This window comes from Conger conger, chromosome 11 (assembly GCF_963514075.1).
Source record: "Conger conger chromosome 11, fConCon1.1, whole genome shotgun sequence".
NCBI classification, from domain to species: domain Eukaryota; kingdom Metazoa; phylum Chordata; class Actinopteri; order Anguilliformes; family Congridae; genus Conger; species Conger conger.
In genome coordinates, this window is record NC_083770.1 from 26,087,098 (window position 1) to 26,102,491 (window position 15,394).

General features: G+C 40.7%; 1 protein-coding gene across 2 annotated transcripts; it reads left to right on the forward strand.

The window, feature by feature from the left end:
- Positions 1-1,641: 1,641 nt before the first annotated feature.
- On the forward strand, positions 1,642-13,077 carry stc1 (stanniocalcin 1). Of its 2 annotated transcripts, none has more exons than XM_061260633.1 (4): positions 1,642-1,905; positions 8,005-8,147; positions 8,457-8,668; positions 8,944-13,077. In XM_061260633.1, exons 1-4 carry the CDS (start codon positions 1,791-1,793, stop codon positions 9,227-9,229), a joined length of 756 nt encoding a protein of 251 aa, XP_061116617.1. In that variant the 5' UTR covers positions 1,642-1,790; the 3' UTR covers positions 9,230-13,077. The 2 variants fall into 2 exon arrangements, with proteins under 2 accessions (XP_061116617.1, XP_061116618.1); XM_061260634.1 differs by having other exon boundaries at positions 8,008-8,147.
- Positions 13,078-15,394: the final 2,317 nt, after the last annotated feature.

Genomic DNA, 15,394 nt, shown 5'->3' on the forward strand with positions numbered 1-15,394 from the left:
AAACGGAACTGATACTACGTGCGTTTCATGACATAACAACATATCTCCTCAACCCTCAGCAGTCCTGCACCACTGCACGTGCCGGCGATTCTCCGTTGAAGACTGCTTGGTTTCCTTCCCTTGATTCTGCCCATAGGAAGAGGTTGAGAATTAAATACAGTTACGGCTTTCCAAACGTCAAACAACTTAAGTCAATAACTGCGTAGTTTATCTCGATATAACGCACAGTTCGTCTAGCCTATTAGGCTACAACAACAGGTCTCATCAATAAGTATGGTTCAGCTAAATGCCACTGTGATAAACCTCAAACGATTTGAATAATTTCAGATGGTATTTTTCAAAGACATTTTAAATACGAAAAGAGCTCAGTACATTTGACTATTGACGCTGGCTTGTAAATCCCACGCCGACTGTGGGCTACCTTGAAACCAAAGCTAAGTAAAATACGTATAAACGCAGATTAAAGAAATACATCATCACTGCTGCAAACGTAGATAAGTAGGCTACGACAAAACTATTGCTCAGGCACTTCTGTTAAAGTTCTCAATAGCCGAGCACAGATTAAGTATTCTGGCAGTGCGTAGACAGCGATCGGGATCACGTTTGCGGCATGCGAACTACTGAAATAAATCCCGGTACAGCCTATTTTCTGCGAATTGGAGCTAAAAGATGAGAGCGACATTGAAGTAAATAGCGCAGAACCCTCTAAACTGAGGATTTTCAGTAGACATTTATGTGTAGCGTTAGTTTCCTTCTCATTCAACCAGAACCGAACGTGGGTTGAATTATATAATTCTTGGACACGAATAGCTACCTATCTCTATTTTTAACCGTTTACAAGTCGATAGACTACTGTAATGAGCGCACATCTAGATTTCACATATTTGCCTACAAAGCAATGCAACTCTAATGACAGAAATCAGATAAGAATCTAGTCCTAATTATTCTCATAAGGGAACAATATACTCATAACACCTACGTTTACACAGAATCGCTTAATATAGGTCGTTCAGAAATACATTTGGTCGGCTATAATGTGTAGATGTGCATACAATTTGAAAATTTCCAAATATAGGCTACCTATATCTCAACTAACTCATCCCTCCCCAAGCCCCCGACCCCTGTCGCCAATTAACAATGGTAATGCAGTTAAAGTAACGTTTTCCTTGAAAAATGAAAAATGATAGAGAAAATACATATTTGTATGCATACACTTTTAGTGAGGTTGTAGGATAGGTTTCTCCAGCTACCCATAAACCACTCTCCTGTGCGTAGACATTACTTTAGAAAACAATTTAATACTGATGTACTTCCCAAAACATAGTCAAACTTTTAAAATGTAATTTACACCCTTATTTATTAAGGGAATACTCAAAAGCATCAGTGAAGAGTTACATTACTAGACGCGTAAAGATTGACTAAAGACAGCCACAAAAAGTTTCGGAGAGTCACTTTAATTTAGTGGAAAATATTCAATCAATTAAAAGCGGTCACCGGCACTGAGAATGGCTCTCAGATGCTGTGATTTGATTGGACTAACCCGCAGGCTCGTGATGTGTAGCACATTATCATTGATACAGAATGCCTATATAAACTGGAACCTGCGCTCCTTCCAACATGCACACGAAAAAATATAATACTATACAGTATCAGAGGAAAGCCCAGCAGAAACCTCCACAGATCATACCTAGAAAATCAAACAATAGACTAAATAGAGCACATTTTCACCGGGAGTAGAAATCGTACAAAGACTTTATTCTTTTTGTGCAGATTCTCAACATATATAAACAATGCTTCAGAAGACTGGACTTCTCGCGCTGCTCGCGCTCATTGCATCTGCCTACGAACTGGATCAGAACGAGTCCTTCCCTCCCAGGAGAACACGCGTCTCTGCGAACAGCCCTTGTAAGTAACAGACTTTATCGTACCATATGCTTTCCTTTCTTTTACTGATGGCAGGTTAATTGTTGAATGTGAAAGTTTTACCGGTATCTTTACACTATGTACACGGATGTATCTCAATAGGTTACCAATGACAAAGTACATTAAGCTCACGATTTGACATGTTTTGGGCTGTTAAAAATACTGGCATTTTCAAAAGTGTGAGGAGTTATTGTTCAAGGCACGACACTGGAAAGCAAGTTGATCCACTGCAGGAAGCGCAAAACTCTTAAATGAGTCAGCAGTTGATATTAGCCCCCTATTTGTCACTAAAATACTTAAAGTGTCAGATTTCAGATACATCCTGTAAATAGCAAAAATTAATAATAAATCTTTGGTTAAATCAGGAGTTTAGCCTGCAGAAATATGAATACCAACAGGATTCAGTCATTGGATAACTGCCAGTTTAAGCCACTCGAGTTAGTTTTCCATGTGATGGTCTGATATTTCGTGGACTATGCCAATTTGTTCGTTTTTTACAGGAAGACATTTAATCATCATTGGTATCTACATTTTACATCCGCGTATGTATTGCATTATCGTCAAAATCGACATGCGGTGGGAATGGAATACAGTATATCTCTATAGTTGCCATAGTAGCAACCATGCGTAATATAGAGCCTTAAGTTAAAATAAGGAAGAAACGAGACAGCAGATGCATGCATGCATGCATGTCCTCCTATGTATGGACATATCGTCTCGATCCTTTTATAACAAATCTCATGGATTTTAAATGATATTTTCACATTTTATGGACCGTATTACACATATACTACGGACGGAGATGTGTGTGTGCGTGTGTGTACTGCATGTGTGTGTAAAGTAGGGTGAGGTCCAGCACACTGCGGCTTGTCAGTGTCGCCAGTCTGCTGCGCGTCTCAGATGAAAGCGCGCGCAAGGCCAAGCGTGGACGCAGTCTGTTGCCAGCTCTCTCTGAGAGAAGACGAAGCCAAGCGCCGTAAATCGAGTCCGAGTTTTTTTTATTGGAAGGATGGGAAGGCAGATAAATAGTGATGAAAATGTTCTCAACTATTCAGTCTGGCTCCAACAACATCAGTATGCACAAGTAGTCAGCAGAGTACAGGGAATCAAATGTTGAGCTTGAATTATATTACATGCGAAGGAAATAATTTTTCTGAAATTCTTGTGTTTGAACAGTGAAATTTTGCGACCACAAGTATACTCGTTAATTATTTGTAACAGCATGTCTAACATTATGAATTACCTTTTTAAAGACAAATGCATGTAATACTAATCAACTCCACCATGATTCTTGGAGCATTAGTGTACAACATTAAACATCCTATTTAATAATTAACAACACACATTAACACCAGTTGTATTTAACGCCTCACTATATTGTGATTCTCTTTTATCAAGATTCTAATTGAATGAACAGTAATTAACATTAGGATGCAGAAAAGCCTTGTGCATTGTGCATCGCATTGCAATGGATATTTTTGCTGGGGTGGGTGGGGGTCGGGTGCTGGTCCTGGAGGGGAGGGGGCGTGTTGGTTGCTTGAGTCAGTGCTTAGTTACAGTACAAAGGGACAGCATCATTATGGGCAAGTCCTGGGAACAAACACAATATTTTCTTGGTGATGAATCTGTGAAGGACAAGTGCTGTATCGTATATCTTCAAGCCTCTGCCAATACACAATCACTTAAGTGAAGTTTGTGATCTGGCTTTAGGGGTTCTACACTGTATATGCTAGGATGAAAAAAAGAATACACAGTTTTGCAGCTACTGTACTTGGAATCTCATAACAATTCCAGAACAGTTCTGTGCTTTTATGGGCCCTGTACCATTTCTATAATCTTGCAGCTATCACAATACCAAGAAAAATACTATAATCCATGAAATTGCACTATTAGTATTCCTGAGTCATATTTAAAGAGTGTATTGACTGTTAATGTGCAACAGTACATACATTTTGGTTTGCTTGACATTTGCAAGATTTTGAACAAATGTAAGGTAAGAGGGCAGTGTGACGTGGACACGCTTCTGGACTTCTGAGCAGAGGATTACGAGATCATGTACAGAGCAGAGCACTGCTGGTCAAGAGGAATGCTGTGAATTGCTCTAACCAAGCAATAAAATGAACTGCAAGTTGCCTTAACCCCTTGAGTCTCACCTGGGCCAGTGTGGGTTTTTTTTGCGTTAATTCCTTTTTTTAATGGTGGTATTTTCAATCACTATGGTAACAGGATATACCTTTGGAACGCGCTAAAACTCACGGTTCTATCTTTGTAACCTATTTTAAGATGCCATTGCTTTAGCGACAACAGTTCCTTTTTTTGTAACATGTGGGTGGCAAAACAAGCGTGGGGAGACCTCGCCTTCTCTGCATTTTGGAAATCCATATACTACACAAAATAAGATAATGTCAGTGTCCTTGACATTAAAGCAAATGCATAATTATGCAGTTCTAAAAACGTGCTAACATGGAGAAATGTTGATAGAATGTCCATTGTTGATTATCATTGTTGTACATTTTGCCATTGCATACTTCTAGAAAAGTACTTGTTCATAGGAATGCTATTACCTACATTTGTATAGGCTCTCTGGAACAAGAAGAGCCCATGTACAAGCTTATCTGACCAGTATCGGTAATCCATTTGCACAGTAAAGGCATGATCCCCACACGTGAGCAAAAAATACTGTTCAAACTTCAGCTGAGCCTTGAGTGGCTCGTGGTATGGTATTGAAGTAATGACTGAGAAGCATTTTAGCTAATGACATTACGTTTCCAACATTGTATAGTTTGCTAGGCTTTCATAAAGCAACCCAGCATGTTTTGGCCTGCGTAAGGAAAGCGTAGCATTTTCAATACGCCCGCTGAGACTTTTACGCTTTGGCAAAAACTGTTCTTGAGATTCTATGGCCAAAAAGGTTGACGTTTTACAACAAATTTGTGATGCCTACATGTAAGTAGAGAACTTTGAGTATTCTCGACTGAATATTTCTGAGGAAGACAGTGAAAACACCATTGACTCCACAATAGAGAGCATTTTCATTAACGCGACCCCATTTCATATCAGTGATCATCTAACTACATTCTCAAAATATTGTATTATTATTTAGTATGCTTATAAATAAGGAGCTTATAAATAAGGAGTGTTTGACTTGTTGATGGGGGTTGGATATTTGACAAAGATGTTGATCAGTGGACCTCAATGAATATATTAGCATGCAAGATGTTATTATTGTGATTATTGTACTTATTTTTATAATCTTCTCAACCTGTTGCTATCTGAGGAGACCACAAGGAGAGGGAGAGGATAGGGGAAGGTGAGAGGCAGGGAAAGTGCAACTTTCAAGAATAAAAAGTGTTGTATACTTTAGTAAGCAAAATATAGTATTTTACAAGACCCATAATATAATTTCCATAGTTTCCATGTGTCCTTTTGGAGTCTCCAAAAAACTGCCTCAACGCTTAGAAAAACAATGCAGAATGCAAATGTTTGGTGATATTGTCATCACATTTGAAAGGGCATTGTCCAGTGTTTTGGCTGTGGCTCCATTGTGTTTTCTAAGTGCGCCAGGCACCGTTTCAATAATCTGTATCCACTCAGAAAAAAAAAAAAATTTCAGTGAGAAAATAATCTTCCACTTCCACTGAGCTTCTGTAACTTTTATGTAGTAATACTTAAGAGTAATTATCATGGAAAACAAATCCGAAACAAAAGGTTACCTTTCAGAAGACACCAGGATTATGACTGTAGTCAAAAGGGTTTAAGAATAGTAGCCATTTTATTTTGGGTATGTAATTTTCAAGCTTGTGTAAAGAAAAGTGGTGATACTTAAGGGGTTAAACGGAATACTATAAGAATTCATACAAATGAACTTGACAAGGAAAATGACTTGTATGTAAATGTATTTCCAAAATCAATATGATTGCACCAAATGAACATGTTGAGAACATAAACATTTGCATTGTCTATTGATTCTGCAGAAAGCTTATGTTTGTCCTGACCCCAAACCTGTCAGGCTAGTCAGCACATACCAGAACATGACCATTCATAATGGCAGTAAGTGAGCCAGGTTTTATTTAGGTTTCATTACTTAATGTCTTCTTATATCACTGGCCTGCTTTCAGGTGCTACACAATGAAGGTCTATAAAGTGAACAAACTTATCTTGTAAGGCCCTGTCAGAGATTGTGTGTCCAAAACCAAATGATTCTTGTACTATTGTAAAACAAGCCTCATCTGTGTGGCCTTGTTAAGCCACGGTGGTAATTGCACAAGGTCAGCTGAGGGGGAACCAGCGTAGAGGTTCTCTGGTTGCGTCACATCAAGCCTGTAGTCAGGGCTAAGGTACATACCTGGGACCAGGAAGGTTGGTGGTTCAAGCCCCAGTGTAGCCATGATAAGATCTGTGCAGCTGTTGCGCCCTTGAACAAGGCCCTTAACCCCACATTGCTCCAGGGGGGATTGTCCCATGCTTAGTCTAATCAACTGTAAGTCGCTTTGGATAAAAGCGTCAGTTAAATAACACAATTGAATGAAGCCGTGCCATTGGGCATGCCCAGGGCAGGTACCACTCTGCCATGCTTTCAGACTGAAATGTGCGTATGATGGGGCTGCTGACTGGACTTATTTCTGGTACATCCCCACCAAGGTCGCATTGCTTTCTCAGATAGAAATCCTCATTACACAAGTGCTGTTGCTGCATTACTCTCAGATAGACATTCACATTACACAAGGGCTGTTGTTGTATTACTCTCAGATAGACATTCACATTACACAAGGGCTACTGTTGCATTACTCTCATATAGACATTCACATTACACGAGGGCTGCTGTTGCATTACTCTCAGATAGACATTCACATTAGTGTTGGGTTTCTGTCATACGTACAGAATTAATGGCAGGGTTAAAAATGGTAGTTTGTGACAACTAACGCAAAGTAGTTGTTTTACATTTTACAAATAAAAAATGAAGTACAATAATAGAATTTTCCAAACTGAACTGGAGTTATGAATACAAAAGCATATGTTGTTAACATTTACTGAGCAGCCCACAGACTGCACTTTATTGTGTTCGGGACAACTGAAATGTTCATTGCAGCATTTGTGTTTTTTTATAGAAAATGACTTTTTTTAATGTACTGGCAGAAAAGTATATAGGCTATAGCATGTGCAGCATACATCAGCCTGATAATTTTCTGGATGAGAGCAGGAGTATTCTGGATCTGTATACTGTGTACAGTTGGGATCAGACCTGGGTCAAATACGTAATTGGTTTGGACTCAAATACTTTTCTGTGCTTCATTGATCTTGCCTTGTGCAATTGAGCCAACCAGGAGGAGTACTTCTTGAGAGTATTTCATGGGTTCCAATACACCAGACAAGCTTAGCAAAGTGTCAAAAACTGTTTGAATCGTAAACAATTTGCGTATTTGACCCAGGTGTCCATACATTCACAAGTACAAGTCTAGTGTTTCTGTGTTTACAGATGATGGATTGATTAAGACAGCCTGTTGATATACGGTGCATAGACACTGACTGGTTGTATGGGTTGTTATCGTCTTGTCTTGGAAAGGAAGTAGTGTTATCGCCTGCCAAAGCTGTCAGTCAGTAGAGTCCTGTGCCACATGGCACTCTCACACTCTGAGATCAGTGCATCAGTGTACTCACACAGTCCCAGCCTGTCAAAATTATGTGACGTGTTGATGCGTTTGGTTGAGTAAATCACAACCCATTCAGGAAAATGGAAGTGCAGGAATACTCAAAACTGCTTTTCAAGTGGATCGTATTGTCACCAAATATTCTTTATACAGGGGCTGACTGACAACTGACATGACCAAAAATGACTGTGGGTTGGGCAGCCTGATATTGGCTGGATTCATCGTCCAGTTTATTGAAACATTTGAGGGCGAGTTTCACACTGAGGATTGGTTCATAGTCCTGTGAGATCTATGACGTATTGATGGCCAGTTTTGCAATGAGGATTGGTTCATAGTCCCCCGAGATCCACAGTGTACTGAGGGCCAGTTTTGCAGTGATGGGTGGTTTGTATTGGGCGCGGCCCTGGTTGACGCCCACCCTCTCTCTGTACAGCAGACGTGGCACGCTGTCTGAACAGTGCCCTGCAGGTGGGCTGCGGTGCCTTCGCCTGCCTGGAGAACTCCACGTGCGACACGGACGGCATGCATGACATCTGCAAGGCCTTCCTCTACAGCGCTGCTAAATTCGACACTCAGGTACGCACTTCTCAGGCCTCCCACTGAAAGTCCTTTTGGTGAAAAGTCAGGGAAATCTGTGGGTCGAGGCTTTCAGGTGAGAACCCAGCATTTGGTTGAAAAGTGAAAGTTTTGTAACTGACTAGGGCTATGGTCTCTCAAACGCTGCAACCCATACAGATTCTAGCTTCTGCTCACTGGGCCTGTATCTCCTCTGTCCCAAGTGTGTGTACACATCCCCGAATAGATCCTGGGCTAAAGGGAGACAAGTATCCCAAGTATGTATGAAGGATGAGGGTTGTTGATCTCTTTCTCCGCTGTCTCACGCAGGGCAAGGCCTTTGTGAAAGAGAGCCTGAAGTGCATAGCCAACGGCATCACCTCCAAGGTCTTCCTCACCGTCCGGCGCTGCTCCACCTTCCAGAGGATGATCTCCGAGGTGCAGGAGGAGTGCTACAGCAAGCTGGGCATCTGCGCTGTGGCCCGATCCAACCCCGAGGCCATCGGAGAGGTGGCCCAGCTGCCCAGCCACTTCCCCAACAGGTGAGCGTCCACCTCTCTCCTGTCCCCAGACCCGCATCAAACAAATACGCACTTCCTTTGGATTCAAATACTTATCTACACTTCACTGAGCTCATCTGGTGTACTGGAAACTACAAAATACTCTCAAAAAACCTTCTGTTCCTCTTGGTTGGCTGAGTTGCATCAGGCAAGATCAATCGAGCGCAGAAAAGTCATTGAATCCAAAACAAATACGTATTTGACACAGGTCTATCCCCACCCCAGCCCCCCTGTGACCGCGCCCTGTGCTCCCGCAGGTTCTACGGAAAGCTCCTGCAGAGCCTCCTGGAGTGCGATGAGGAGACGGTGGACTTGGTGAGGGCCAGCCTCCTGTCCAGACTGGGGCCGGAGATGGCCATACTGTTCCAGCTGCTGCAGAGCAAGCCCTGCCCCTCGGCGCCTGCTACAGTGCCTGCTGGGATAGAGCCGCGCGGCGGCTGGAGGTGGCCCATGAATCCCCACATGCTCAAGACCCAGCCCAACCTCCGTAACAGGGACTCCAGTCCCTACGCCAAAAAGCGCGCTGCCGGCGACAGCTCTTAATTACCGCGAAAGAAACACAGAAACTACGTCCACTGTAACTCCGGCAAAATAAGCAAAGAAAACTAAACTAAACTTAAACCCTCCCTTGAGTGTGTGTGTGGGCAGTTCCCCTTCTACACTGGGGGGAGAGAATATGTGCCCTGAAGTAAAAACTGCTTGTATGTCAGGTATATTTGACAGCTTCCTTATGCGAATACATCGATTGAACACTTGGCTCGTATAGGGCAGTTTACTCTGTGTTTAACTGACGTATTCATAAGTGAAACTGTGCAAGCTACGTTTATGACAAATAAGGGAAAGAAAAAACTATCTGATGCAATGCTGTTTTTACTTAAAGGTATCATAACTGAAATAGATCACTTTACTGATATAATATACTGAATATTTTGTATGTATTTTCATTACAGCAAAGTAAAAAAAAAATACTCTAGCGGATGAATGGGTGATGTAAGACAGATGACCTGTGCTGTAATATAATGAGTATAATATTTATTTATGAGCATTCTCTTAAGTACCTAATGAATTCAGTTGTTTGTCTCAGATTATGCAGGTTCCATTTGCCTCTGTGTGTTACAGCTATAAGAGACCCCCTGGACTGTCACTCATACGGTTCTATGCTGCAGGTAGGGCCAGCTAAAAAGGCGGGAAATGGGGTTGGGGGCGGGGCTTAATAAGCTGTACACAGGACTTAACTACAGAAACACCAAAAACTGAAGACTGCCCCCACTGCCATATGAATCAGCTGGGAAATATGGTATTTGGCATTCACGATACAATACCAGAGAACAGATGATTATATACAAGTGTAATATTACAGGCAAAAGTTCCCTATAAACCTACAGTGCAAAAAACAGGGTGGACTAAGAAATGTGTTGTCAAATTCTGCCAAAAAAGGAGAATCTATATTCACTTATATGTGCAATGTGTAGCTGTAGTATAACTAATGAGCAAAACATTTCCTGAAACAGATGTACAGAAAGCCACCTCTTTGGAATGATGCACAACACACTCCCTAAAACATATGACATGGAGAGGTGGCTCCGATACACTGACTTGCAGTGTTGATTATAAGGAATATGACATTACTATTTAAAAGCCTTGTGGTATATTATTAATATTTATTTTCCTACTATATTATTTAATTTTTTATTTTATTAAGTTGCTGTGGTTATTATAGTTTTGTATGCTAGTTTTAGGTTATAGAGATAGATTTTAAAGTACGGTTGGTGTGGAATCTTAAAGCGTTGCCATTCTCCGAGGTGTCTTCTGAGATGACTGAATAGGTTTCATGTTATGACTCTGTGCTGGTCATGGGGGAACACGTCGGCTATTCTAGTCAGGTGATCTTCTTAGCTAGTGTTAAATGGGACCATATCTAAAACAACTTATCAAGGGTTGCAACTTGCGTGTGTGGGTCAAGAGGACTAAATGTGTGTAGGTTTATTACCTTAAAAATCCCAATTATGTTTGTTGGGGACTTTGTGTACATTTTACAACACAGCTCAGTGCATACAGATAAAATAATAATGTGACTTACCCATCGTACTGTACAGGTGACTCTGACAATTTTTCTGGAATAGTGAACTGCAAAGTGTTTGATGGATTCATTTTATACACTATGCAATATACAGTGTTTGTGAAGAGCCTGCTCAGTCATAAACGTTTGCCTTGGTGAATTTAGGGGCTATCATTTCCAACAGCTTTTCAAAAGTTGATCTAAACAGAAGTAAAAGAACTGTGAGGGGTGAGCGTTTGTACATTTTTGTTTGACTAAGGTAAACATTCATACAACTAGGTTCATAAAAGGCAAACATGGCTTTAAAGACGACAACGTTCTGTTCTACGATACCAAATAGTGTGCAAAGTGTATATAACACACAACACTATGCAATAATCTTTGAAATTGAGGCTCCTTGGTAAAATCCTTAAGAAAAGTAGTAGTTTTGCTCTGTATCAGGTCAGTGCCAGCTGAAGCTGTGTTAATAGTAGCAGTTTCTTTGCTCCCATGTACACAGTGAAGAACGCAGACCATGCAGTCTGTTTCTAAGGTTCCCAAAGTTATTTTTCTTTTCTGTGCGAAGACATATGGGTTTTTGTTGTTGTACTTGTTTTCCTCTTTCTTCATCAGGTAAAATCCTTGCTTCAAATAGCCAAGAAATGTAAGCATTATAAAGAAAAATGTATATAAAAGCAGAAATATAGAAAATAACTGCGTAGCACAAAGTTTATTCAAGTAAAATATGCTTCAAATCAAAATGCACTTTGCATCTCGTATGACCACTATATAAGGGCATTTAAACTTTCAGCACTTGTTAATCTCAACCACATTTTGAAGAGAAACAGCAGAAAACCTGTTTTATGTTCTCATTGGATATCAGCACATCTTAATAGGTTGGGGCTCCTATATAGCTTATTTACTGCACAGTAAAATGTCCAGTGTTAATGCAAGTCTAACTGAGTACATACACATCCAATAGAGGCCATATGCACTCTGGAAGAGGTCATTTAATACTGAGCATTTTACTGCGTATGGTTTGGGTTTAATAGGCCTTTCTGAAATGCCTTGAAATGCCTAGAAAATACCTAAACCCGACAGTTGCTGCTAAACCAACGTGTTCACTCCACTGTGCGATACTGTCAGACCCTGCTTTGACACTCAGCTCCACAGTGGGGGCAATTTCTTCACTTCATTATTCAGCTCCTTGTATTTTTATGCAGAAGCCAAAAGCATACACTCAAAAATATTTTATCAGGGAAATATTTTGATCAAGGCTAAGGCAGAAAAATAGCAACCTTACAGGGCAAGTCTTTGACGTGTGTAATGACCCTGTTTCCAGTGAGGTTCTTGCATAACAACCATTGCCACCTGCTGGTGAACTGATGTTACTGTTTCTATCTCACCACACCCTTTGACTTTCTGCATATGAATCAAAGACCTGATAGACTTGGTAAACTTCTGAGAATGTATCTTAAATCAAATGTCTGTACTAGAGAGAGGGCGCCCAAGCCTAGATGGGTTAAGACAAGCGGCTTCTTGGCTTTAATGGGAATAGAAAAGTGTCCTGAGCTGAACTCAAGGGTATTTTTGTGTGCTGGTGTGACTTATTGAAGCACTTGCTGCAACTAATAACAGATACCAGTGAGACCCTTAAAAAAGTTGCCTTTCTCAACAAATCAGCCCAACCTAGTTAAAATTTGAAGGTTGAAAATCGATCGGTTCCCTACAAAATCCGGGGATTTCATTGCAGAGTGGACACTGTGCAGTAAGCCTTTGAGCACTATTGTAGTGTCAGCATCTGCATTACAACTCAGTCCACACCCATGAGAATCAGTGTATAAAGCTATTGTACTCCATGGGCTGGGGACCAGTTTATCCCCTTTGAGCGTTATCTTCTGAAGTCGTATCGAGGAGTGGGCTCCCTGTGTTGTGGAAATCTATGGTACTCTTTTCTTTCCTATCAAGACTTGAAATAGTTTTTCCCACATTCAGTAGGTTGTTATGTTTTGCCAGATGATACACTTCTTTCTGATTTATACTACATGACTTTAATCAAAACCATTGTTTTATGTTCGCCAATCAACGATTGGCATCAAAATCAAATCAACTAGCCAATCAATCCTTAAGATTCTTTTTTTGTTGTTGAAGTACATACTGTATGTTAAGCATGATTGAACCTTGTGATTTATTTGCACTTTAATATATATAAATATATATGATTTCTTCTTTGTGCCATTCATTTGCAGCTGTGTATTTAAAATGATGAAATATACAAATACATAAACTGTGTGTCTTTTGTTCAGCTGATTAAAATAATAAATTATGATCACATCTGGCATATGGCATCATATTGGTTTTGTCTGCTCTCATCATTTCAGTTGGCCTCTCACTGTGCCCTCACACCACACCATGGCTGTGTTTCAGCGTTTAACCCCTGCATGTCAGAAATCACTTCACGGGCAATGGAAGCAACTACACATTTTCAAATAGCTATGACTGGATATTGTGCTATTTTCAGCATGTACACGCACAGTCATGTACACATCAACATCTGGCAAATGGTAATTAAGAACTAGCCACCAGTTCTGACAATGCAGTAATTGAGGTGGGCTTGCCCAAATATAATCTCACACCCGGGGTAAACTGACCTGGACAGACCGGTCATACTGGGTGCCTGCCAATCAGCGTAGCTTTTTAACTGCAGGCTCAGTGTGACGAATTTGCCAGGACACATTAAGTAGACAGTGGGAAAGACAGAGCCCATCCCCATGGGAACTGAACTTTCTTAAACTTGAAGTGCAAACGAGCTGAAACTGCAAAGTGAGTCTTTCATTTCAGAGCCCTGGGAGGAAAAAGGAAAGGAAAAAAAGCCTAACACGAGAGGCAGAGCTTCTGCTATCTCAGTCAGAGGGAGATATAATTTCATGCCAATTTGCCAAGTCCTGTGGGGCTTTCTGATCCGTGGCAGTCGGTATCAGGAATACAGTAGGTGATGCAGCTGCTCCATACAGATTTCAACATGTTCTCTGTTAAAGAGACACTCGCACCAAAGCCTCAGACTGAGCTCTTCAGTATGCGAACGCATCCAAGACAGTAGTGAAAGCGGATCCTGGATTAATGTACCTGGGATTTCAACTGTTTCCCGGCTCACAAGCGATGCCGTCATTTCTGATATGCGGCTTGATAATTGCCGTTGGAATAATTCAGGCGTAATATATATTCATATATTCCTCCACAGCTAGAACCACAAAGGAGGTTGTGTGATTATGATCCGTGTTCCAAGGGACTTAGCACTCACATAAAAATCAATGAGCTTTCTGGCACTGAGCAAAATTCATTTGATTCCCCTGTACTTTTTTATTTTATTTTTTTACAACAACTTTGAAAAGTGAGCCTGTGCTGGCATAGTTAGCGAGGTACATGATCAAATACTGCCAACCAGTACAGGATGTATCAGGCCAGGACAGGAAACAGAACAGGCCATTCTTCTGGGAGAGCCATAGCACCAGATTACAGTCCTTCACAGAAAACAATCAAGTCAGCTTCAAGCATGCACGTTCACAGGCCATGGGTACTACTGAACATAAGGGGAAAAGGACTGTCACAGCATTGAACATAATATAGGTTGTGCCACAAGGCAACAGAACAATGTGAGTTTGACATGGGAGCTGGAAAACTGTGATCTGCTATAGATCACAACAAAATGGTCTAATAAGGATGTTGGATTACTGACTAAGTTAAATGTTAAAAGTGAAATGTCCACCACAGTATGGCCAAAATCACAAGCAACTGTTACACATCTGTCAAATGCTTTTACAAAGCTATCCATCTTAAATATTCTGAAATATCAGCATGCAAGTCTAATGTCCCCACTATATGATGGAAATTTAGTACAATAATGGACTAACATTTAAGTCAGCATAATTAAAATGGCTGAGAGCGACGTGCATGTTTTATGATTGGCTGAATGAAAGACATGTCTTTGTCTGGAGCATAAGAGGAATCCCACATAAATCATCACATTACATGTTATTTAGATGACGCTCTAACCCAAAGCAACATACAGTTGATTAGACTAAGCAGGGGACAATCCCCCCTGGTGGGGTTAAGGGCTGACAGCTGTGCGGATCTTATTGTGGCTACACCAGGGATTGAATCGCCAACCTTGTGGGTCCTAGTCATATACCTTAAGCACTAGGCTACAGGCTACCCCACATCACATGCGTGGGCACATTTGTGCATTATTCAACTGAACTATTACAAAACATATTCCTCTATCAGAACAAAATGTTCAAGTAAAAGTGTTCTGCTGCAAGCGCCTGAAGATTAGATCCTCTTAAAACGACTGCCTCTAATAACTCCAGAACCTCAATTTAGCTGGATGTCCCTCTTTGCTATAACTGTACACCATCAGCAATGTGGGAAATCAATTCTGCTTTTACATTACCAGCACAAATTCAAATTCATATCATAATACTAACAGCCCAGATTCAATCTAACTGAAATGGCCAAAATTCTAAATATGTGCCAGTACATTCACCAGGTACCAGGTAACTCTCAAAGTTCTGCCTGATGATACTTTCAGATCTGGCTTGAGTCTGAAAATGATTAGATTGACCAGTCATGTGGCAAAGAGTTTTTGAAGTAACAATGCTTTTAGAATAAGA